The sequence below is a fragment of the Condylura cristata genome, unplaced genomic scaffold, assembly GCF_000260355.1.
Source record: "Condylura cristata isolate star-nosed mole 26May11 unplaced genomic scaffold, ConCri1.0 scaffold00003, whole genome shotgun sequence".
Classification (NCBI taxonomy): Eukaryota; Metazoa; Chordata; class Mammalia; order Eulipotyphla; family Talpidae; genus Condylura; species Condylura cristata.
Genome location: NW_004567104.1, coordinates 29,516,531 through 29,542,016, shown reverse-complemented (window position 1 = coordinate 29,542,016; position 25,486 = coordinate 29,516,531). Strand labels below are relative to the sequence as shown.

At 37.0% G+C, this 25,486-nt stretch overlaps 2 protein-coding genes across 8 annotated transcripts; one reads left to right on the top strand and one right to left on the bottom strand.

Annotated features, from left to right (window-relative positions):
- Nucleotides 1-6,762: 6,762 nt before the first annotated feature.
- On the bottom strand, nucleotides 6,763-11,016 carry CEP19 (centrosomal protein 19kDa). 7 transcript variants are annotated; one of them, XM_004675126.2, is made up of 3 exons: nucleotides 10,680-11,016; nucleotides 8,639-8,838; nucleotides 6,763-8,020 (listed from the first exon to the last, which is right to left on the bottom strand). In XM_004675126.2, exons 2-3 carry the CDS (start codon nucleotides 8,766-8,768, stop codon nucleotides 7,659-7,661), a joined length of 492 nt encoding a protein of 163 aa, XP_004675183.1. In that variant the 5' UTR covers nucleotides 8,769-8,838; nucleotides 10,680-11,016; the 3' UTR covers nucleotides 6,763-7,658. The 7 variants fall into 7 exon arrangements, with proteins under 7 accessions (XP_004675183.1, XP_012585369.1, XP_012585375.1 ...); XM_012729915.1 differs by having other exon boundaries at nucleotides 8,639-8,835; XM_012729921.1 differs by having other exon boundaries at nucleotides 8,639-8,802.
- Nucleotides 11,017-11,216: 200 nt separating this feature from the next.
- PIGX (phosphatidylinositol glycan anchor biosynthesis, class X) lies at nucleotides 11,217-24,574 on the top strand (the record flags this gene model as incomplete). Its single annotated transcript, XM_012730384.1, has 6 exons — nucleotides 11,217-11,400; nucleotides 13,409-13,472; nucleotides 16,258-16,399; nucleotides 20,533-20,746; nucleotides 22,659-22,759; nucleotides 24,050-24,574. Coding segments are annotated over 6 exons (849 nt in total), but the record flags the coding sequence as incomplete, so codon positions are not given.
- Nucleotides 24,575-25,486: the final 912 nt, after the last annotated feature.

The window sequence follows — 25,486 nt, the reverse complement described above, 5'->3', positions numbered from 1 at the left end:
GCTTTAACCCGCTGCGCCACCAGGGAGGGCCCCTCTCCAAATTCTTATTGGGAGGTTTTGCAGACTTGACCTGATTTCCATGCTTCACCTGCAGCTCTAGGTGCTCCGGATGTCCATCTGGTCCAAATAATTTTTGGCTTTTCACTATTTCAACCCCCAGCTTTTTTCTCAACGTGTGTGCTGGACCTTATATTTCTCACTACACCTCATCCTATTGGTTTTAGTCAATTCATGAAAATATCATCAAATCCCGAGGCTGTTCACCCGTGGACTATTACTTGTCAGTCTAGTAACCTTGAGCCATGGTACACGTTATCTTTATACATCTGAATTCCCACTAACCTTTATGTGGAGCTCAGAAGTGAAGACAAGAGACCTTTTTAAAATTTCCATGTACAGAACACTTATTCCTTGCCAAGTACTATACTATGCTCACAATTATCTTATTTAATCTTTCACTGGCCCAGTGAAGACAGTTATTAGGGTCCATTTTATTGATGAGGAAACTGAGGGCAAGGGTGAAGATGATGAAGACATCCCGTCCTCTGAGGTACCTTTCTCAGTCATCCTTTCAGTGACAGATAATACAGCACACACTGGCCCCATCAGTGCTAAGCCATGGTCCAAGGAAGTTTTGGGCTCCTGGTGGCTCGGGGCAAAAGGAGAGAGAACAGAAAACTAAGTGGGGAGTCCTTCTCTGGAGAGTAACATCTCTTCAGCTCTTTGAAGGGCATAAAAATGGAATAAGAGCCCTCCCTGGTGGCACAGCGGGTTAAAACACAACAGTAAGAAGCTAAAACCACTTCAGCAGGAGTTTGATCCTGCCTGGGCCATGACCCACATGGCGCAGCAGACCTCTCCTGACCTGCCCGCTGCTCCCTTCAGCAGTGTACTTCATCAGTCGGGCTGCTCTTTTAAAAAATGGAATAAAACAAGTGCACGGGATTTTGGTGATGGCACACGGGTGACATGGTGATGGGAAACCCGCGGAGATTACAATTGAGATGGAAAAAAAATGTACAAAATGATGTAAAAATAAACTGTTATAAAAAATGGAATAAAACAAAAAACAAATAAACAAGCTGAAAACAGCTAGAAAAAATAGATTTGGTTTAAAAAAATAATAAAGCTTATTGGGTATTTAATGTTATAAAATGTGAGTTGGTTATGCAGGAGCTTTAGTTATATGATCTTGGACCTTGCCTATGTGGGCTTTATCTTTTTTCCTTGCCAACTGTTATAGGTTCTGCAGAAGAGAATGATGAAGTAATGAAAGCTTAAGTCCAAATCATCCTACCTAATTCACTGGCTAGCACAGATAATCATGTATCTTCCTTATCAGATTATTGTTCCTCATTGAAATGTGAACCCCGTGTAAGCATGGTCTTGTTTGTCTTGTTCATTTCCATACCCTTATTATCTAGAACAGCACAAATCCAAGTTCTTAAAACAAACGACTCTCATATAACACAGAAAATTTAGCAGTAAAAAAATTATTTGAAAGGAATATAAAGGCTGAACGAAGCTCACCCTAGCACTAGCCCTGGCTGTAGGTGTAAGCATAGTGCTTAAGTTTTAGGAAACTATAATATTCTTTCAGTGCCAAGCCAACCCAGACACCTTTTGATAAACGAAAACAAAAACAAACATCGACCTCTGATGATGGTGTTTTTTCTTTTTACTTTTTAGCAATTTTAGGTGGAATTACAGTGGGAAATAGCTGTAGGATGCACAGTGCACTTTCTATATTACTCAAGAAAATCCTCCTTGCTCCTGACCCCAGCTTTTCAACTAAATTGCTTGTTTCTGGAGGAGCATGTATATGAAATAAAAAAAAAAACAACACCTTTTTATATTTTACTTCTCCATACTTGTTCTTTTCCTCATTCTATTATCTACTCATTAATTCTATCTGTTTACATTTTCTTTTTCAAATTATTAAATCAGTTGCACAAAACCATTTTCTATCTACCCAAATGACTTTAAGGTTTGACTGATTTTCTTTTCCCCTTTTCCCTTCATCCGGGTACCCAGAACTTTTGCTCCATTGTACACCTTAATTTCATAAGACTCTATAACTTTCTTGATTTCCTGGATTTCCCTATCAATCTTGGCCTAGAAAGTTCAGATTCCTGGATCTCATCACTGCCAGGAATCGCTAAATTTTTGAGATCTCTTAACTCAGCAGTTCCCTTTTCTGACCCAATTGCTTTGTCTGTGTTTGCCCAAGCTGGCCTGTCACAGCTTGCCAGAGTTTCCTGCTGATGTCACCTTTTCTGGTATTTTATACTGCTTAGCTCCTCCCATCTGGTTCAGCTTCCTTCTAGCTCCAGGCAGGCACTCTGTCCAGTCCTAAATTCCAAGGTTCACTGATGATGGAGGAAAGAATGCAGGAGAGGCATCACAAGACTGAGTCACACAAAGGGACGGGTAAAAAGGGCCAAGGCAGCAGCTGACACAGCCATAAAATCAGGGCACCAAAGCCAGGATGCCTGGCGCCCAGGTAAAGACAAGGACATGGATATGGAGATGAAGCTCACTAGGGAATCTCCAACCTCTCAGATTCTATGCAAAGCCAACAAACCTAGGCTCACAAGGAGTGGGCCCCTCCCAAAGAGAAGCTGTCTATATCTGGACAGTCTCTCCATCAGCTCGGGGCAGCCGCTTCTCTGCCCACCTGTGCCTATGCAGGTGCTTCTTTCCATCTACTCTCCCTCTGCATGGCAGCAGCCACCTGCCTGCCTGCCTGCAACCATGCAGGTCTCTTTCCCTTGCAAACCTGTCCCTTTCGGGGTAGCTCTTCCTGCCCACTTGCACCTAACCAGTGTCTTCCCCTCTCCCATCTCTTTCTAATAAACTTTCTCTTTAGATATAACTGAGTCTCTGTCTCATGAAGAATCTCGCCATGTGCCACTGAAAGGGGAGCTCTGATGAAACCTTTCCCAGAGTGAACCCAGGGACCCCGAACTCAAAAGACGACATCACTGATATTCTGCTATTGCCAGTACCCTGACCTTCCTCAGTCCCTCATTTTGCTCTGTCAACTGCATCAATTTCTTCCCAGAGGCCCCTGTGCATACCCTTGAGAAAGAGAGCCCGGACCATGAAAGAGGCCAGTGAAGGAGGTTTGTTCCTTTGTTAACAGCATTTTTTTTTCTTTTTGGTAGCAAAAACAGAAAACTATCCATTTCAATAGACTTTTAAAGTGGAAAATTGTATAACTTTATGACACTTAAGTAGGACAGACTCCAGATGCATTATGCCGGCGGCTGTCATTAACTACGAGCAACATCCTCAAACTGGCCTTACAGTAACTGCTTTTTCAAGGTCTGACATTCACATACAGCCACATCCAGGGAGCTTTTCTTTCCTCCAACAAATAGAGGATCCCTTTTTCATAAGACTTTATAGATCCCCCTTCATATCTCATTGACTGGAACTGGGTAATATGCCTATCTCTAAATCAATCATAGACACGGAATAGAACTGCTGAGGTTTGTCTAGATCAATCAGGATTGGTCTCTGGATCCTCTGAGACTTCTGTGGGATGGGTTATCTCCAAAAAATATTGAGTCTTTGTAGTTAGTGAAGTCAGTTAAGTGTAGTTATTGAGAAAGGATAAAGGATGTTGGGTAGATGGTCAACCGCATCTGTGTAGTGTAAAATGGCAGACCACTTAGGGAAGGACTTAGAGGCAAGAAAGCTAAAATGTTTAGTGTGAAGGAGGGTTGTTAATTCAGTCATTAACACTCTTTTTGTAAACTTAACCACAGGAAGTTCTTTTGTTTGTTTGTTTAAGGGGAGGTGAGGATGGGGGAATTCCTTCTCAGTTTCTAACTCCTGCTAGATTGGATTTCCGTTGTTTCACACCCACAGTCTTCTTCCTCCACCTGTTTGAACATAGCCAACCTCACCCTTGCCTCTGAACAAAGGTCCTTCTGCTGACCTCTCATTTTCCCTCTCTCTCTTTACTCTCTGCCCTAGCTCTTCCTCAGTCTCACTATTATCAGCTGGCTTTTGTCTAGTCCATTAAGGAGAAAACTGAAATCATAACCCTTGCCCACCCCTGGCATCATAATTTGTCTATATCAGTGATCTCTCTGTTTTTCCTTTTCTTTAAACCCACTCTTTTACTGGGAACCTTCTCAGAGCAAATATTCAAAAAGTGTGTGTTTGTAGACTGACTGCATTTATCCTGTCTCTTCTAAAACCTTTCCCAATCTCCACTTCTCTGTGAGCTTAAATGGTTTTACACACATCTTTGATCCTTCCTATTCATCCTTAGAATAAATGATCTGTAGACATGAATTCTATTCCTTTTTCTGTTTTTAAACATCATCTTTGAAATATAACCTATACACCTTTTTATATATATATATATATATATATATATATATATATATATATATATATATGAAAATGTAATAAAGTTGACCTGTTTTTAAGGGCATAAATCTATTATTTTTAGTGAATTTATGGAATTGTGCAACCATACAATTCAGTGTGGGAGTATTGCCCTCACCTCTGAAACACAATCTCGTGTTTATTGGAAATCAATTTCTATTCCTCAGTCCCAGTGCCAGGCAACCACTAATCTGATTTGTACCTCCACAGAATTGCCCTTTCTGATTATTTCATGTAAATGGGCTATATGATATGTAATGTTTTCTATCTGGCTTCTTTCATTTAGCATAAGTCTTATTGCTGAATAGTACTCAATCATACTAGCAGTATACATTTTGTTTTTTTACTTACCAGCTGATGGATAATTTAGTGTTTCTATTTTTGGGTTAGTATGAATGATGCTGTAATGAATGGGTGGATCTATGATTTAATTTCTTTGCATAGAGCCATAGAGGTAGAATTGCTGGGTGAAACTTTTTAAGAAACTGCCAGACTTGTTTCAAGTGACTATATACTATTTTTCCATTCCCACCAACATTGTATGAGGGTTCCCATTTCTCCACATCCTCACTAACACGTGCTATTATTGTTTGTTGTTGTTGTTGTTTTATAACATACTAGTGGGTAGGAAGTATATCTCATTATAGTTTTAATTTGCATTTCTCATAGCTAATGATGTTGAACAACTTTTCATGTGTTTTTTAATCATTTGCAGATCTTCCTTGGTGAAATGTTAATGCAAATTTTTGCTTATTTTAAGACTGGATTCTTTTTTTTATTGAGTTGTAAGGGTTCTTACAGCTGAAAAAGAGTCTCTTTTTCAGATATGCAGTCTGAAGATATTTTCTTTGAGTCAGGAATTGTTTTTTGATGTTTTCTGTATTATCATTGGAGTACAAAACTTTTTAATCAAATATTTTCTTTTACAGATCATGCTTAAAATATGTCCATTTTAAGACCTCTTTGCCTAATCTGAGTGTTACAAAAGTTTATGTCCTCTCAAAATTCTTACATCAAAATCTTACTTCTAATGTAATCAGGAGGTGGGCCTCTGGGAACTAATTAGGATTAGATGAAATCATAAGGTAGAGACCTCATGAATGGGATTAGTACCCTTAAAAGGGTTGCAATAGGCCCTCCCTGGTGGCGCAGCGGGTTAAAGCACAGTACTGAGAATCTGAAGCCACTTCCGCATGAGTTCGATTCCAGCCTGCCGCCTGCCCCGGAGGAGACCACATGGCGAGCCAGACCTCTCCTGACCCGCCTGCTGCTCCCCTCAGCAGTGTACTTCGTAGATCTGCCTGTTCTGCTCCCCACTCTGTCTCTGGTGAAGCCTCTCACCGCCCCTGAGCCTCTGGCCTGTACCCCAGTTCTGTATGCACAAATAAATAAATCTTTAAAAAAAAAAAAAGGGTTGCAATAGAATTTGCTTTCTGTGCTCTCCTCCTCATCATGTGAAAATACTATAAGTCAGTGCTCTGCAATCTAAAAGATGTTTCTCAGCACACCCTTGGCAGCCTGACTCACACATCTAGTGTCCAGAACTGTCAGAAAAAATTTTGTTTATAAGCTGGTCAGTTTATGGTCTTTTGTTATAGTAATCTGAGCTGACCAAGACACCAAGGTCATAAAGATTTTCTCCTTTATTGTCTTTGAAAAGTTATATAGTTTTAGCTTTTAGCTTTAAGTGTATTGTCCTGTTTCTTTTTTCATATTCTGGAATTTCTATCCTAGTCACTCCCTTCAAGCTTTGTTCTAACTCTGCTTCATAGACTGGGTATGCATCTCTAGAACTGGACTAAAGTCAAATCTTTTCTAAAATGGAAAGGGGGTAAGTGTGGGGGGTCTCACCCACTGATCCCGTTAACAGTGTGCATCAATATCTTAAAAAAAAAAAGTATGTTTTACTAACATCCATCTGTTCTGTGCCCCACTCTGTCTCTGGCAAATCCTCTCACCCCCTGTAACTCTGGACTACAGCCCAGCTCTTCTATCCAAAAAAAAAAAATTTTTTTTAATTAAAAAAAATTAGAATGTACATACCCAGAAATTCTCCTCTATTATTTATATTCTTGCACACATACAAAATAGAGGATGTACAAGTTTATTTGCAATAGCAGTTTGTAATAGTAGAAAGGGAAAACCAACTAAGGTCAACTTTTAAAATATATCATCTACATAATAGAACATTTATGTAGAGATGAAAGGATCTCAAATTCTGAAAATTCTTTTACTACCTTGGCAAATATACAAGTGAGACATGAGTGTCTTAAATCCCTGATAATACCACTACAATAATAATCCCTTTAATAGAGTTTTTAATGATAAAGAATAAAGACAGGAAAAAAGTAATTATTTTTGCAGTTTCATTTAATCAGCATTTATTTTCTTTTAGAAAACATCTATAAACACACTACTTTGTTCAACAACAACCTTCTCTTTGTAGATCTAAACTCATAAATAGGCCTAAACTGGCAGTACTTATTGTTCATTTATTATGGGTACATTTCCTATTTTATAAATAAACTTCTTATACATAGGGTTAGGGTTTCAGAATGTCTTTATTATATATTTCCTTATACCAGAGAGGTAGAATTTCCCTGCTGTCCATCAAATGATATTCATTTGCAGCTCCAGAGTGTCCAGAACACTCTGCAAGAGCATTCTTCTACTTCAGAATTAAACACATTTAAAACAGAGTAAATACATATAAAGACATAATACAAATAGGGTAATCCCTGGTTACCATTTTGCCAAATTATAATTTGCTTACTGTTTTTTAAATAGAAACCTTTTCCCATCTCTTCATTAATTCTCCTTACACCTCCCGCCCTCTTTCTTTTTCCTAAAATGATTTCTATCCAATACAGGCAAAGTCCCACTTTTCTAAAGGACAATTTCTTTGACTTTTCTACCCGACAGCAGCCTAGACGCTGACTCTAGTCTTCATCAAACACTTGGTCCTAATGTTTGATGGCCTAATACTGTAATTAACTTTTCAAAATTTTTTTTGGTTATCTTTCAGGTAGATTATAACTCTTTAAAGGCAGATCACTATATTTCTGTTTTCCTCTATTCCTCATGCACCTACATAGTAGATGTTCTAAAGCCCTGGTTTGGAAAAGTAACATGGGCAATCCAACTATGACCAAAACATACATATTAGTTTTTATCACAGCTTTTTTTTAAGAAACAATCTACATTCTTTATTTAAAGAATTTTCTGTTAACCTAACAAATTCTTTGAGGTTTATATCAGAACTCATCAGCTGATTCTGTGTCCCAGCCACAGGACTGAAGTTGTTCATCCTGTGGGAACTCAACTTCTATGTCATAAACAAAATTAGGGTCATCTTTCTTCTTCTGATTTTTCTCAAAAATTTCATCCATGATGCTCTTCCTTTTGGCAAGTTCTTTGTCATCTAGTTTGTTCATGTCTTCCTCAGGATCGATGGTTGTTTCCCGACGAATTTGTTCCATTGTTTCTGCCAAACTCTGCCCCCGTAAGTAACCTCGTAAAAAGCTAAATAACTTCTCTAGCTGCTGGAGAGATACTTGTTCCAGGTAACTCTTGTGCCGAGGGTTATTCTTTAATTGTTCTGCAGCTATGTTGCAATCTAGAATGGGGAAACAAAACTATATATCACATACTGTTAACAAAACACTGATACACCACAAGCTACTCAAAGTATTATCTGCTTTTATAGCTAAATAGATACGAGGTATTTTGGGAATGGTTTATTTTACAAAGCTATTCCTTTATATCAAGCTTTTAGTGTGGGATGGAACGGAGGGATGTGTTTTTTTTATTTCCTTTACTCAAAATTACTTTGAGGAGACATTAACACTTTCAACTAGAGAAAATAAAAAGAAACAAAGGTTATTTATACTGATATTTGTACTGGTTTTAGGTATTAGTACTGTTTCTAAAAAATTATCAAGACAAGTAAAAAACACTTGCAGGAAGAGATGGGAATTGATATTGCTGCATAATATTATCTCATTTAATCCACACTATCATTCTGAAAGGGTGGAATTAGCAATTTCCTCTTAACAGATTAGCAAACTGAAGCTCACTGAGTAATTTAGCTAGTCATATGGTCTATAGAGCTATGATGCAAATTTAGATCTGCCTAACTCTGAAGACCATGCCATTCCGTTACATGAGACTAAAATATTTTTAGAAAGTAGTTTACAGAATATCTAAGATATAAGGCAAGATAAACATTAGGTACCTGAATACTTTGAAAAGTTGCGGACAGGCATGATGCGCTGGCGACTTTTCTCCTTGGTTTCATTCTCATAGATTAAGATAATAGCTGGAGGCTGGAACCTAATTCCACATTTTTTGGCAGTGCACATCATTCTCACATATACTTCAGGGTAAATTAGAGGAAATCTGATGAAAATGTGTTAGTCATATAATGACTTCCTGCTAAAGGGGGAAAAGAATTAAGTGCTGAGTAAATCACACTCCTCCCTATTCTTCTTTCCTAGCAGATCTGGCTCCAGTCCAGTTCTAGAGATGTAGGTTGGCTTGTCAAGTCCAATGTTTCCAGAGTAACCATGAAAGTTCAATTTGGCCCTAGGTTATTCTTAACCTATTAGATCCCTGATTACTCGAAGGGTGCGGATTTATTCAAACATAAGCCTGTAATACAGTTCAGTTTGGATCTCTTAGTGTACTGTACTCAGTCAAAGGTTGTATATGAAACCTGAGTTGATCCAAGATCTTATATAGTGGTTTTAATTTATTAAAACAGAGAGTATGTACTCTCTGTGTCAAGGTGCCAAGAGTCTTCTAACCTTAAACATTATGTCTTGACAGACCAGACCAGTCCCCTTCTACTTTCCCAATCATAACACTCGAGTTTTTTGGTAATTATTTAATTTTGACCTTTCTATTAGTTTCATGAGGGCAGGGAACACATTCACTATTTATCACAATATCCCAATGCAATACCAGGCATTCCATATACACACTCTAGTATAGTTCAAAGTATTAATATTGGGTTGTCCAAAAAGTCATGACATATTTTTTTTCTTGAAAAACAGAAAATATATGTCATGACTTTTCTGACAACCCACTATTAAGATACAACTTCTGTACATCCTCTAAGTGCATATAATCTAGAAACCTGATTTAAAAAAAAAAAAAAGCAGACTGGAATCAGGATCAGCCTCTGCATATAAAAGGCAATAATGCCACATGACCTTGATTTCAAATTACTTGTCTTGTTGTATGTTTTTCCATTATAAGAAACACTATTCTGCAGGATAATATTTTCTATTCCTTCATCCTTTGTTTAAACACAAGGCCTAAACACAGTAACAGAAACTGCTTTAGATGTGACCATGACATTCTCAGGAACATTTGCAAATGTCAAGGAACCTGAAGGTAAAGTAGCATAGGGAGATAACTTTAGAAACTCAGTTCTCTCAGAGAATCACTATATGTCCCTATAGTGACACAGTTATTTAATATATGTTCACTGAAGAAAACTGAGTGGTATAATTTAAGGGGGTAGATATATAAAGCAATCATCCTTGATTCCTTCCAGTCTTCATTCTCGGTATAGTGTGATGGATGCAACTGGCACTCAATAATATAACTTTTTTACCTCCGACAGACTCTTTAAAATAACATTTTTATAGCTTATTATGTGTGTGTTTTCTGTGTTATGTAAGCATGGGGGAAAGGACAGGTTGGCACATGCTAAGTTATTACTAGCTACGTGAGGGGCAGTGGGTTATGTGGGGTAAGGAAGGAGATTATAGACAATACAATCTGAAAATAAGAAACCACCCCAAAATACAGTTTTTTATTAATATTTGTATTCCACTTAAAATGTAAAATAACTATGAGGTTTCTAACAAAAACCTGTTATCTTTTCTGTAGGTAACCAGTTTCAATTATTTTAAGTGTTTCTTCTAAAAACACTCTTTCCAAATTTCTTAGCAAGTAGATACTACTATTTGTAGTTTTAGAGAGCATCTTCTGACACATCCTTCTTTGAGATACCTGTCCTGAGGCCCTCTATTCTGCTGTGTAGTCAGCATCCAATACTCTCTAGCCTTACTTACAAATTCAAGTCATGGAGACAGACGGCACATTTAACTCTTCTCACTGGCCATCGATACTTTCTCCCTAGTTATCAATGAATGTCATAATCTTGCCACCATCCTCCACAACACCAAAAAGTGAAGTATTTTGCCTATAGATAGACGATCCTTCCTTTGTTCCCACCCTCCCTTGAGCAAGGCTGACTTTCTTACCTTTAGAAAAGTACTGAAAGTGCATCTTCTGCAAGCCAACGTCTAAAACTGTGTAAGAGGTTGTTTCCACCCACCTGCAGGGCACGCAGGAACATTACTTCCGACTCGGAGGCCGGGCGGAGCCTGGTGATGCAGGAAGAGGAGACCGCTACCGCCCCGCAGACGTGACTGTGCCGTGGCTTCCCTGGCAGGAGATCGGGATCTGAAAATACCTGCAAGTGTAGAGGCGGAGCCCAAGAACTAATAGCCTGTTCGGATCCCCGGACATCGCGCGGGTAAGACCCTGGCTAGAGGGAACCCCTAAGGAGACGTTCCCCCAGCAACATCCCCGGCACAGTCACGGCGCTTGCGCGGCTCCGCCCCCCGCCCCTTATCAAGCGTGCAAGGGGCGGGGCATCGAGAGGCGTGAACTAGAGGGCGGACCGGCCGCCTAGAGCGACCTCCGAACCTGCGGGGGCGGGGCTTCGGGATCTAGGGAGCTGCTAGGCGGCCGGCGCGCGCACCGCGACTTCCGTCCGGGCCTTGCTTTGAGTGCTATCGGCGTGCGCTGGCTCCTGCGTCCGCGTTCAGTCCCCGCGCGCTCCTTTCGGGCGCCTGCTCTCCGGCGTCCTGGCAGCGCGCGCCGTGACCGTCCAGGCTGGGGCCTGGCTGATTCTCTGGGCGACGGGTGGGCTAACCTGCACCCCCGCCTCGGCCTTTACCTCCGCCCGCACCGACGCTGGTAAAGGGACCCCTGAGGAGGCTGCGGGAGTACGCGCGGGGTTTGAGGACCGAGCGGGCGGGGAGCAGTTCTGTGCCTCGGCGTGCGACCCCAGAAGTGTAGGGTGAACCGGAGGAGGCTAATAAAGGCCGCGTGCTTCCTTCTAGCTCTCTTCTCTCCCCACTCCGCCCCGCCTCCTCCCCTCCGCTCCCTTCATTGCTATGGGGCGGCACCCGGGTGCCTGGAGAGACAAGTTTTGGCGTTCCTAGGCGGGACTGGCGGCACTGTTGCTAAAATAGCACGGTCGTGAAACATCTTGGAATGTTTTGGGATGCACACGAAGTCGCTGACCTCCAAGGGATCAGCAAGAACTCGGTGCTCTGTGAGGTTTGAGAATCCTAGTTCAGAATAGCTCCCGGGCTGGTGGGGCGGAGGGTGCGGTGGAAAGGGAACGGCTGAGTTTGTTTTAGGAATATTTTGGACAGTAGATTGAATCGGGCTGGTATTTTATGACGCTGACTGGACAAGCGAACAGATTTACTTCTTTGAACCCATGTTGGGGCTAGAGTGCTGTCTTTCTTGATGCTGTGGTCCACTTGATTAATACCTTTTGGTAGGGAAAGGAAAGTACAGATCAAGTGAATTCCCTATCTGTAAAATGAGAGTATTAGGAGGCTAGAATCTGTGAACTTCTGATTTTCTGTTTAAGTATTAAATTTCCAAGTGTATTGGAAGAAAGGATAGTGAAGTAAAAAATAACAACTGGATTTGGTGATCTCTTAGAATGCTTCCAGCTGTGGAAGGGTTAAGTTTTCAGAATCAGTTTAATGTACAATTACCGTATAAAGTAACATTCGAGAAAAAAAATATTGAAGGTGACTTTAAGTGCAATGAATTCATTTTGAAAATGGTATTTGTGCCCTAAAATCGTAAACATCTAGTAATTATAATAGTGTTTGTAAGTCACCTTTTCTCTGTTTAGTTTAATGATCTTTCTGTATACTTCTAGCTTTTGTAAATGGGATAAAGTTCAATATAGCAAGATGCCTAACATAGTTGATTATTAGTAACCAAAATTTTAATTTCGTGATGCTGACATTGAACAGTAGTTTTAATTTCTGAATTCTGCATGGAGTCAGTATAATGAGATTTCTGATTATTTAGAGTTTCTAAAGGAATCCTTTTAACCTTTTAAAATCCTCCAGTTTTTTGAACCCCACCCAGCATCTTCAAAAGCCATCTCAGATTTGCAGAATATATGAATATAAGTACCAGTGTGTTTCTGGTGCACAATTTAAATGAAATGGGATTAGAACTGAGATCTCCTGACTCATAAGCCTTTCTGTTCTTTTTGGTGTCCTGGAAGAAATAAAGTATGTCCGTAGCAGACTAATAGAGAACTTTCTATATGGTAGTCCCTGTTTTAAGTGCTTCATATATTAAGTTTGTATGGCAACTAGTAGAGAAGTAAACTATCTTGTCTAGAGTCACACAGCTGTTGAATATATTAACTGACACTATACCATCCAACTCCAGAGTCAGTGTTCTTTACCACTCAGCTGTGTTTGAAGTAGATTTATATGTAGTACAAATTGCTTAAGTTTTTTTTTTTTTAAAGATTTATTTATTTGTACATACAGAACTGGGGTACAGGCCAGAGGCTCAGGGGCGGTGAGAGGCTTCACCAGAGACAGAGTGGGGAGCAGAACAGGCAGATCGACGAAGTACACTGCTGAGGGGAGCAGCGGGCGCGTCAGGAGAGGTCTGCCACGCCATGTGGTCTCCTCTGGGGCAGGCGGGATTTGAACTCATGCGGAAGTGGCTTTAGCTTCTCAGTGCTGTGCTTTAACCCGCTGCGCCACCAGGGAGGGCCCAAATTGCTTAAGTTTTTAAAGTTGTGTTTTTAGGTTTGTTAGATTTTTCCAGAGCAAGTATAAAGACTATTCATTCAATTATTTTCTAATTATTTAAATGTTCTTTCATTGAGTGCTTATTTTATAAAAAGAAAAAAATTTTTGCATTTTTGTAGGCATAAGGCCCACTTGTTCTGAAATTATATTGAGGCAAGATGTTTTGAAAGATGGTTTCCACAGGTAAGTTGCTCATACTTCCTTCCAAATACAGTTTCATATAATTTAGAACAAAAAAATCAATAATTGAAAAATGAATAAACTGAAAAATCATTTGCTTTATCAGTGACAGATTTCTTATGTGTTTCATAGTTTGAACAAATGGTTAAGATAGCTGGTGAAGAGAAGAAAACAATTTACCATGCTTACATATTTACATGTTGCCAGAATCTATGTGTACAATATTAAATTTACTAAGATTGTGAGGTGGATGATACTTCTGTTGTCTTTTAGGTGAGGGAACTAGGGTTCAAAGAATTTAAATAATTTGGTAGGTAGAGATGAAGGAGGCACATTTGGGTACATCTCTTATTTCTCCCCTTTATTGCTGAAATGTTAGTCAAAGAGACACACATTTATTAAAAATTAAGCACAACTATGATAATGGCATACAGGTGATTTGGTGATGGGAAGCCCACGAGGACTACAACTAAGATGGGAAAAGGCACAAAATGATGTAAAAATAAACTATTATATTAAAAAAAAATTAAACACAAACCACATCTGTGTTAGAAACTTCACTCATAAGATCTCTTCTTTTTGGAAGTCATAGTAGGCTGGTTACATGCCCCAGTTCCATGGTTACTAACATTTAGGAAACAGAATATTTGAGCTAGTTCAAATTGGAGAGTTAGTTATTACCACACTGACTCTTGCTTGACTGTGTGGGCTTAGTAAAATCTTCTCTTCCTCTGACAGACTTTGCTCCTGGATTCTGCTGTTCATTCTTTGACTGTTTGTTTTAGTAACTGTTTGTGAGTATTTCACTTCATTCATTGATGTTTTAGCTGATATCTCCACAAATTAAAACTTGGCATATTATAAAAGACTGGACTTCTGGGTCTATGGGTCTTTTATTCTAGGTTACCCTTTTTTCTTGGTAATGCTATGACAACATTAGAACTCTCTTGCTTCTGAAGTTCTTTAGCCTAATTTTTGCTCTTGCAAACGATTCATTTGTGATATCTTAACTGTTGCTGTTCATGCTCCTTTGTAACACATTTGTGCTGTACGGTGGTATCATTTTTAATCAGCTTTATCCCATCTTTCAACCTTGACTTTTGGATTCAAAAGTAGCCTCAGTTGCTATGATCTTGAATTCATGAAATTGGCCTTCACAAAATAAAGCTCTAAACTTATTTGGCCAATAGTAGGCTCTCCCAGAAGTGCTAGTTTGAACTGGTATAACGTTATTTTCAATTATTTGTCTTGTGTCTTGTTGCCCCTTGATTAGCTATTTGAAGTTTGAAGGAAGTCCCTAATTTCAGTCTCTCAAATTTCTAGGAATCAAGTCACTTTTTTTCTTTCTGGAAATGAAAAAAAAAACAAAACCCTGAGACCACGCATGTGAGGCTAGGACTGAGTTTTCTGGCAGATCACTAGTACAGCCTAAAAAATAAGACTCAGAGGCTTGAGGCTGTGACTTTGGTATAAGCAGTGACTCTTTTGTTGATAGCTAATTTAATTCCATTGTGGTTAGAGACCATACTTTTGTGATTTCAATCCTTTTAAATTCCTAGAGATTTCTTTCTAGTGCATTTTGGTCACTATTGTTGGTAGAATCCAAATATATCATAACCTGTGTGAAATTATAAGATTTTTCATCTTTCTTTGCCTCTATCACTCTTTGTCCAATTTTGTGGTATATTCTTAGCATTCTTAGCATAGTATTCAGTAGAAGCTAAAAGGGACTCCAGTTTGAGTTTCTCGAGTTCTTTCTGTGTAGTGCTCTCTCTTTTGGAACTTAGAACTTTGACTTTCAGCTTCTTCAGCCTCCTTTAACTTCCTCATATTTTCTTAGTCAAGCAAAACTTTCATGGTTTGAATCTCCCTGCAAAATGTCCCTTTAGATAGAAAGCTCAGGCAGTTATATATGAACTTATAATTAATTTCAAGTTAATTTTGTATATGGTGTAAAGTAGAGGTCAGAGTTCACTTTTTTTATATTGCTATTTAGTAGTTTTAGTAGCATTTGTTGAAAAGATTTTTACCCACCGTATAGTTTGGCATCGTTACTAAAAATATGTATCTATTTTTGGATTCTGTTCCTTTCCATTGATCTTTCATTATTTCCCCACTAATACTGTACTATATATAGCTTATGGTATGTGAATTTATGAAAGATCTAATGGTTGATCGTGACTTAATATATTTAATTTGACATTATAACCTTTTGAAAAACTAAGTTGAAATACAGTTTTACCATAATTTGAATATAATGTTATGATATCTGAAAAGCAAAGAGATGTACTTTAAATATATTTATTTGGGGGCCTCCCTGGTGGTGCAGGGGTTAAAGTGCAGCACTGGGGTTAAAGTGAAGCTACCAGCAGCCACTGCAGAAGGAGTTCTAATCCCTGGCCAACGAGGTGACCCACATGTCGCAGCAGACCTCCTGCTGCTCCTCTCTATGCTGTGTTTCAGTCTGCCTGTTCTGCTCTTTACTCTGTCTCTGGCGAATCCTCACTCCCCTCACCTCTGGCGGGTACCCCAGTAATTGTATGCATAAATAAATCATAAAAAAATAAATAGGGCTCCCTTTGGTGGTACAACTGGTTAAAGAACTGCATCTTGAACCTCTATGGAGCCACTGAGTTCAATCCCAGCAAGGTTGCTGACCCACATGGCGTGGCAGACCTCTCTCTGTCTCTGGTGAATCCTCTCACCCACCACACCTCTGGCCTGTACCCCATTTCTGTGAGCATAAATAAATAAACCTTTAAAATAAATAAATATACTTGTCTTACAGAGACCTTGTAATAAAAGTGAAATTTGGAGAAAGCATTGAGGACTTGCAGACTTGCCGACTCTTAATTAAACAGCACATTCCAACAGGACTTTTTGTGGATCCATATGAGTTGGCTTCCTTGCAAGAGAGAAACATAACAGAGGTACTCTATTAGAGGATTTTTTAAAGAAATTCTTTTAGGGATGCAGTAATGCAGATTAAGGCTTTTGCCTTAATTTTTGTCTATTATTTTTAGTAGGCAAGATAGGATGGGAGTATTTGAGAAGTGAATGATACTTGCCATACTTTGCTGCAGTAATAAGCTAAATAAAGTGAAATAGTTAAATGCTTTTGGGAAGAATGTGTCATAGTTTAGTGATTAAAAAAATTATGTATACATGTCTTGAGAAGGTAAATGATTAATAATTAGTGCTTTAGCGGCAACTTTGTTAAATTAGAGGGACATTTATCCCAACATCTGTGTAATTTGGATATGGGAGTTAAGGAAATTATTATTTATTGGATAGCTATATGCCAGAGAGCTGCTTTTTTTATTTTAAAGGAAGCAAAATAAAATTAAACTTTAAAGAACTGTCCCACATTCTTAAAGTAGATTAACCTTTATAACAACCCTGGTGATATTATCTACATTTTGAATGTAAAGAAATAATGTACAAAGAGGCTGAGTAAATTAGTAAACTTTAGAACCAAGAAATGAAGTGTTGTCCATTTGCAAAGTTGTTGCTCTTTCCAGACGTGGAAAAAGTAAAGGGTTTACTTGACTTTGCTAAAAGTTTTCCTAACTTTGATCATTGTTTTCTGGGAACTATTAATTCAGTAGGTTTATGTTGGACCCAAAAGCTTGTTCCTAATGACTCAGATGAGCCTTACTAAGAAATTTGGGGAAGCATTATCTTAGGTCACAAGATTATATATGGATGATAAAAGGTAAATAAACTGTAATTATTTATGATGACAGTTTATTTGTAATTTCACCTATTTGAAATATTTTAGTTGCTTTTTATTAGATAATTACATTCTCAGGATTCACAACTCAGGAGGTACAAAAAATATACAGTGATAAACTTGTACATATGTAATTATCCAGCTACCAAGTTTCTTCCTGTGTTCTCAGTTTTGTGTCTGGATGTCAGTTTAGATACAGCCTTATTCATATGGTAGTTGTGATACATACACACTCAAGGATAGACCTCAGTGTTTTTTATCTTATTTTTTTTTTAACTGAGTCATGAATTCTGAATTAAGCTTTTAAAATTTTAATAGGTTTCAAATTTAAATGCATTTCTTGACTTGTAATGACATGTATTTGGGATCACATTAAATCCACTTAATAAAATCACCAACCATTTTCTTAGAAAATGAATTTCTTTTTACATGGGGTACCCCAGCTTAGGTCATATGCTATGTCTTTGTTGGCATGAATGCAAGTTAACTTACAAGAAAATGGAATTATATGATGGGAATTCAATTAATCCAAAAGAAGGTAGAAAAAGAACAAATATATTTGTAAGATGCAGAGAACAAATTAAAATGATAAACTTCAACTTAAACACATCAGAAATCATCTTAAATGCAGATGTATAAATATCCTCATTAAAAAGCAGAAATGCTCATCTTGGGAAATCTGACAAGGCAAAATTCATTTGTATGTTGCTTAGAAAAAATGAATTTTAAATTTTAAAACAAAAGATATGGCATGCTCAAAGAAAGCAGACATGACTATATTAATATTAGGCAAAGTGGATCTCAGAGCATACTGTTGCTACCGTTAAGGTCATTTGATAATGGGATCAGTTTATTAAAAAGAATAATCCCAAACATTTATTTACCTAATTGCAGATTCAGAATGGGTAAAGAAGTACTGGTAGAAATCTGAGGCAAATAGATGACTCCAAGGTTATAGTTTGGAGATTTCAAAACCCATCTCTTTATTGATAGAATACATTAACAGAAAATTGGTAAGGATAATAGAAAATTTGAACAGTTGACCTAACTGGCATTTGTACAATACTCTCTCCAACAACAGTAGAATACACATTCTTTTCAGTTGTACATGGAACATTTACCAAGACAGAACATATTTGAGCCATAAAAAAACTCAATAAATTTAGAAGAATTCAAGTCTTATATGCAGTTATATTCTTACTACAAAGAAGTTAAATTAGAATCAGAACAAAAAGACCTCTAGAAAAGCATCAAACATTTGGGAACTAATTAACATACCTGTAAGTAATCCATGGATCAAAGAAGAAATCTAAAGGGAAAATACCTTAAACTCAACGAAAAAGAAAATACAACATATCAGAATTAGTGGGATGTTGCTAAAGCAGTATTGAAGGGGACTCATATGCCTATTTTAGAAAGTAGTTCTGAGATCAGTGATTTCAATGAAGCCTCAAACTATAGAAAGAAAACGTATACATGCATGATAAAAGAAGAGTGGAAATAACAAAGATCATAGAAGAAATCAGTGGACTAGGAAACAGAAACATTATAGGGAAACCCAGTAAAAACAAAAGCTGGTTCTTTGAGATGTCTAAAATTGATAAACATTTAGCCAGACTAATTATAAAAAAAGATTAGAATTAAAGTCCCAATATTACAAGAGTATTATACACTTTAATTTTAAAAGGTTTAACATTTTTAGATTATTGTTCAAGAGCCTCTTTTACTGTCTTTTAATTGGTGAATTTTTTTTGAAAGAGCACTAGTTCATAAGAAAAAGTTGGCAAATGTTATATATATAGTACAATTTTATAATAGCTTAACTGATTTTACTTTGCTGAGGTGATTTGTGACATGTAGTTGAGTGTTGTCATGAACAAATGTGGACCCTTAAAAAAAAGGGGGGGGCCTTGTCTTTTACAGTGCAAATTTTAGGTTTAATTTCTTGATAACATGCTATTATCTTGTGGTAAATATGAAATAATAAATTACGATTTTTGGAGATCAGCTAGTAGATAAAATTTTGATTTTGGGAGATCAGCCAGTAGATAAAGTGAGAGGACTTGAAGTGATAAGCTCTCTGCTAGTCATTGTAAGTATTCACATAAGGGCTAGATACTTGAAAAATATTTTCATTGGGATAGTCACCTCAGAGAGTCCTTGTGACTCATGCAGTTATATAATTCATTGACTTTTGCTAGGGAGAGTTGTTAGTCCATCAATGCTAGAAGAAAGAAAATGTGGAAGAATATAACAGTTGGTGTCACGGTCACATAGAATTAGTGTACTTACTGAAATGGGAAGAAGTTAATGCTGTTTTTTTCTCTGAGAAAAAACTATCATCATGGGTTTGCACAGAGGATCTGCATTGGTTATAGAGAGCATGTTAATACATAGATTTAAATAAATGTGTATATATATATAGAGAGAGATACTTTTGTGTGTGCCTCTCTTTATATGTAGATGTATATGTACATCTATATGTCTATAATATATAAACACATTATAATTTAATCTGCCAGGTGTACATTTTTTACTTTTGGTGAATACTTACTTTTAAATGACTTTTAGCATATTTAAAAAATTTTTTTTACCACTGGGCCCTCCCTGGTGGCTCATCCAGTTAGAGCACAGCACTGTGAGGCTAGCAGCAGCTGCTTCAGTGAAAGTTCGATCCCTGGCAGGGGAGCTCTCCAGCTGCTCCCGTAGCTATGCATCTCAGTCAGTATGCCTGCTCTGCTCCCTGCTCTGTTTCTAGTGGATCCTCTCACCACCCCTGCACCTCTGGCCTGTACCCCAGTTCTGAATGCATAAATAAATCTTCCAGAAAAAAATTGTACCCTTTTTTTCCCCCTGTTAACTTTTTGTAACCCAACACAGGGTACACACCTTTGTTCTGACTTCCTGACCACAGTGCTCATGATCTTATTCCTGAAGGGTAGAAATTAGAGTGATACCAGTCATTTTAACCAATGCAAAATTAACTGTTTTTGTTGAAGTTTTTATTCTTTCTGAATAATGCTACAAAATTTCTCTTAATGCCTGCTCTGTCACTTAATCAAAGATTAATAAGGAAATTACATAGAAATAATTTTTATTGTTTGGAAATTTGGCATGTTGAATATACTTTCCTCAATTTTCTTTTAGTAAATATGTTTTTATTAAACTTAGATCACATCTTACATCTTATATTTTCAACTTAAAATTGAACATGAAAGGGAAATGGGTATTTATAAGAGGTAAATTTGGCATTTCTGTTCATCTATATAGCAATCTTCTGGCTTCATTTTGGTCTTGAATCTTTCTGGATTAATATTTGTTTTCTGACAGGCGATAATGGTGTCAGAAGACTTTAATATAGAAGCTCCTAATTATTTATCCAAGGAATCTGAAGTTCTCATTTATGCTAGACAAGATATGCAGTGTATTGATTGTTTCCAAGCTTTTTTGCCTGTGCATTACCGCTACCATCGCCCACATAGTAAAGATGGAGAAACTTTTATTGTGGTCAACAATCCTGATTTATTGATGTATTGCGACCAGGGTGAGTATTGCAAGTCTTTCCTGTAGGTTAAAAATAAAAATAAAGGTATAATGACGAGTTTAAAGTGAAGGACAGGAATGATAAAAGAGATCTTTTTTCTTTTTAACTTTAGATTGCAAAACAAAGTACACATTGAGAAAAACTCACAAATGCATAGTTTAGTGAGTTGTTATTAGGCAAATACTACCATCCAAATTGAGAAATAGCACTTTGCCAGTTACCTGAGCCTTAGTAGATCTGTGTATCCTGTCCCAATCATAACCACCACCTTTCCTCTAGACATACTATCTTGACTTTTCATCGCTTCTATATTCTTTATACTTCTACCACCTAAGTAGGCATTCTTTGACACTGTATCTTAGCATGGTCTTGCCCATTAGAAAACTTTATTTCCATGAAGTCTAATTGACAAGAATCTCATCTATTTATCTTTTTTATTTTTTCAAATTTTATCTGTTAAGGAATTTGGTTTATTTGTCCTCTTTCTCATAGTTGGGGTTTTGATGATTGTTCATTGTGCAGTTCATCTGACTTGTAATTGCTGAAAATTGGTAGCTGTTCCAAAAGTGTGATCAGACTCAAGGGTCTTTATTTTTGACAAGAATATAGGTAGTATTTTGCTCTTTTATGAGTAGTTATATAATTTCTGTTGTGCCTTTTTACTACCATTGATCCTTATTGTTCCTCTGCTGCTGTTTCTTCATGCCGATATTGTTGGACTTGCAGTTACATATATTTTGGTGTTTATACTAGCTTAATATATATTACATGTAAGTAAAGGCTCTGCAACCATCCCCTGTAGCTCTTCAATGGTGCACACCTGTCTTGGGCACTTACGTATATTTTGGTGTTTCAGGTGACACTTTTACCACCTAGTTTGTTGTAAATGTCCTCAATGAGTTTTTGGTGTTGAGTGTAATTGCTAATTCTGTGCTTAGGTGTTAAGTGGAGTAAATGAAAATAAATATAAAATAAATATGATTTCTCCATTTTTGTAGCAAGCCCTTTTTCAGTTTAACCCCTTTCTGATTTTGGTTATATTTGTTCCCAAATTTGGACTGATTAGAATGTTTACAAAAGTCAGTACACCACTGTTAAGAAAAACTAGCACTTAGGGAGGCTTAAGTCATATATACTTGTTGCTATCATACATTTCATGTTGAGAAAATAAAGTGTTAAGCTATGTTTTGTTCATCTAACCTAATTTCTGTTTCTGTTAATTTCTGAAAAAGTGACCCTCTTCCAACAGAAAATTGTTCGATTTTTTTGTTTCAAGTGCTGTTTATATGGGTGTGTTTATCCTGTGGAAATTTAACAAGTTGTATAATTAGGATCTGTTTACTTTTGGAGAGTATGTCATACTTCAAAAAGATTTAAATTTTAGGGGCCCTCCCTGGTGGCACAGCAGGTTAAAAATAGCACTAAGAAGCTAAAGCCACTTCCACATGAGTTCAATCCCCACCTGCCCGGGAGGTGATCCCACATGGCAAGGCTGACCTCTCCTGACCCGCCTGCTGCTCCCCTCAGCAGTGTATTTCAACAGTCTGCCAGTTCTGCTCACCACTCTGACTCTGGTGAAACCTCTCACTGCCCTGCACCTCTGGCCTGTACCCCAGTTCTGTATGCCCAAATAAATAAATCTTTAAAAAAATTTTTTTTTTAATTTTAAAAGAGTGGCCCTAAGTGTAATGGGATTTGCTACAAAGTCACGCTCAACTTCAGCCATCTTTATTAGAACTTTTTAGGCCTTCACTAAGAAGGCTGCTAAAGTAAAACAGCATGTGATAGATGGATCCAAATCATATATATTGTATGTTAAAATGTTTGAATATTCAAATCCCAACATGAGTGACCCAAGGCCTCTACTCTACCTACAGGTTTTCTGATATGATGTTCTACTATTTTTTCTCAGATTTTCCCATTTTGAAATGTTGGTCTCAGTCAGAGGTGGCAGCTCCTTGTGCTTTGAAGAGTGAGGATATCTGCCAGTGGAACAATATGAAATATAAATCAGTATGTTCATATCTTATCTGGCTTTTAGATCATGCAGCTTACTTTAAAATTATGATATTTTTGTTACATAAGGGTTAGCATTTTATTTTCTTCTATAGAAAGCTGAGTTTGGTTTTGATGGTATTTTTACTATTAATAGCAGCAGTAGTTCCTTATTTATATGGTGTCAGAGAATCACTTTTGGAACTAGAGATCTGGGGTTAATCCCAAATCTTAAGTGTAGCTGATGTACCTTATGAAGTATGGAATGGCAAAGAAAAACAATGGTATATGAATTAAAATTTATTTAAAATTTTTTATTTTTTGACAATGTAAATTAATTAACTTTATTACACAGAACAAATGACAAAATAAAAATAAAACTCAACATAGTCATTATTTTAAATTGTGATTTTTAGATAGTTATGTTGGTACTGTATAATCTAAATACAGGTTCTTTTGGGCCATTTTTATTGTTTTGACTTCCCAATTTGTTTTCAGTTATTGAATTTGGAAGAATATCAATACTTATTTCGTACTGACTTTTTCTATGCTACAGCTTTCTTCTTTAGTTAGCAAAATCTACTTTCTTTAGAGTGGTCTTTGTACAGTACATCTTTCAGTTTTTTTCTACCCTCTTCTTTTATGAGTTGCCTCTTAGTTAATGCTTTTTGTATCTTTCTGTTTGTTCCCAATTCTTTCTTTCTAAGGTTTGCTTTCTTGGTAAAATGGAACAATCTGTAATTATTTTACAATTTATATTTTTTAAAAGTAGTAAGAAGAGGTAAATATTTATACTTGATTACAGAGGTGACATTGGGATATAGCCACCTTTTTCTTTTTTAAAAAACATACTCTGAAAAGAAGAAAAGAATCAGAATCAATTAGAATTTAAGAATTGTGGAAATTGAATAGTCTATTATAAAATGTTGAATCCAAAAGAATCATTCAGTCAAAAATACTATATGTGGTATCACATTGGCTGAAACACATTTAAGGGAAAAGAATTAAGTTAAAAGTGATAAACAAAGGAGTATAAAGTACCAGGGGAGAAAATAATAATAATAATAATGAACAGCTATATACCAGAGACATTTTACAAGGATGGAAGGGGGGATGGGATCAAAAATGGTGGGGGGAGGGAAGTGCATGGGCTGTAGTGAAGGCACATGGATGACTTGGTGATGGGAAGCCACGGGGATTCCAACTGAGATGGGAAAAATAAACATATTATTATTAAAAAAATGAAAAGAATGCTGGGCTAACTTTGGGATATTCATTTTAAATGTCTCTATTCTTCTTTCTCCATAGGTTTATAAGAATGTGACTCTACCTGTTCCAGTGGGACTGACTATACATACCTCTTTAGTATGTTCTGTAACTCTACTTGTTACCATCCTGTGTTCTACTTTGATCCTTGTAGCTGTTTTCAAATATGGTCATTTTTCCCTATAAGTTTTATACTGTTAAATGCATTCCATACATCTATGTAAGATGTAGTCATTTGTGACTACAAGTGTTTTTCTAGAATTATGGAATTATGTTTGTCATTTATAAATGTAAATTCTTTTATGTCTAAAATTATATTTATCAGAGGAAATTTTGGATCATTCTCAACTAATTCCAAAATTAAGTTCTCTCTTATATAGACCTTTGAAAATCCTCAAGCATCAAGAGCCAGTAGAGGGAATATAATTTCTGCTAACTTAATAATTTACTTTGTGAAAGTGACTTTTTTCATTTGGGTTTGAAAAATAAATTCTTCATATGGTAGAGACAAATTGTTATGTGAATAGAAGCATTCCTGTTTAAGATAAAAATTGAAAAATCATTATAAATAAGTATAAAATAATTTAGATTAATAAGAGGTTTATTTAAACATTAAATTCATGAGAATTTTAAATAATCCACCGTTTCTTTTTTGTGTGTAAAGGCTAGAGGTGTGGGGTGTGGAAGATTCACCAGAGACAGAATGGGGGACAGAATAGGCTGATCTACTGAAATACACTATTGAGGGGAGCAGTGGATGAGACAGGAGAAGTCTCTTGTGCCATATGTGGGTCAGCTCTCTGGCTGGAGATCACAGGCAGGCCTTAAGAGTGACAGCACTCCTAAGTTTGAAACTCCAGAGTTCAAAAAAAGTGTGAAAGCCAGGAAATTATTTATACCAAAATTGATTATCCCTTTAATAAGAATTTCTATCTTTTATCTTTTACAGTAACTTCTTTTGACTATATGTATTGACAAAAGGGCTTGACTACGTACTAAGATTTAGTTCTGATTTATTACTGAATTTGTCAGAAGATAATTCAAATTGTCATTTTAAAGGGTAAATTTTGTTCAGTAGTATTTACCAGAAAATCTTTTTATACTTCCAGATAACTTTTTTTAAAGATTTACTTATGCATACAGAACTGGGGTACAAGCCAGAGGTGCAGGTGTGGTGAGAGGATTTACCAGCGGCAGAGTAGGGAACAGAACAGGCAGATTGATGAAGTACACTGCTGAGGGGAGCAGTGGGGGAGACAGGAGAGATCTGCTGTGCCATATGGATTACCTTCAGCACCAGGGATCAAACTCAGCGCTGAAGTGGCTGTAGCTAGCTTGCAGTGCTGTGTCCTAACCCATTGCACCACCAGGGAGGGCCTGATTTCCAGATAATTTTTTTAAGCAAAAGGTCTTGTTTAATGTTACACTTCCAAAAAAAAAAAAAAATTAGAAAGTAAAATGTTACAAGCTAATTAAAAA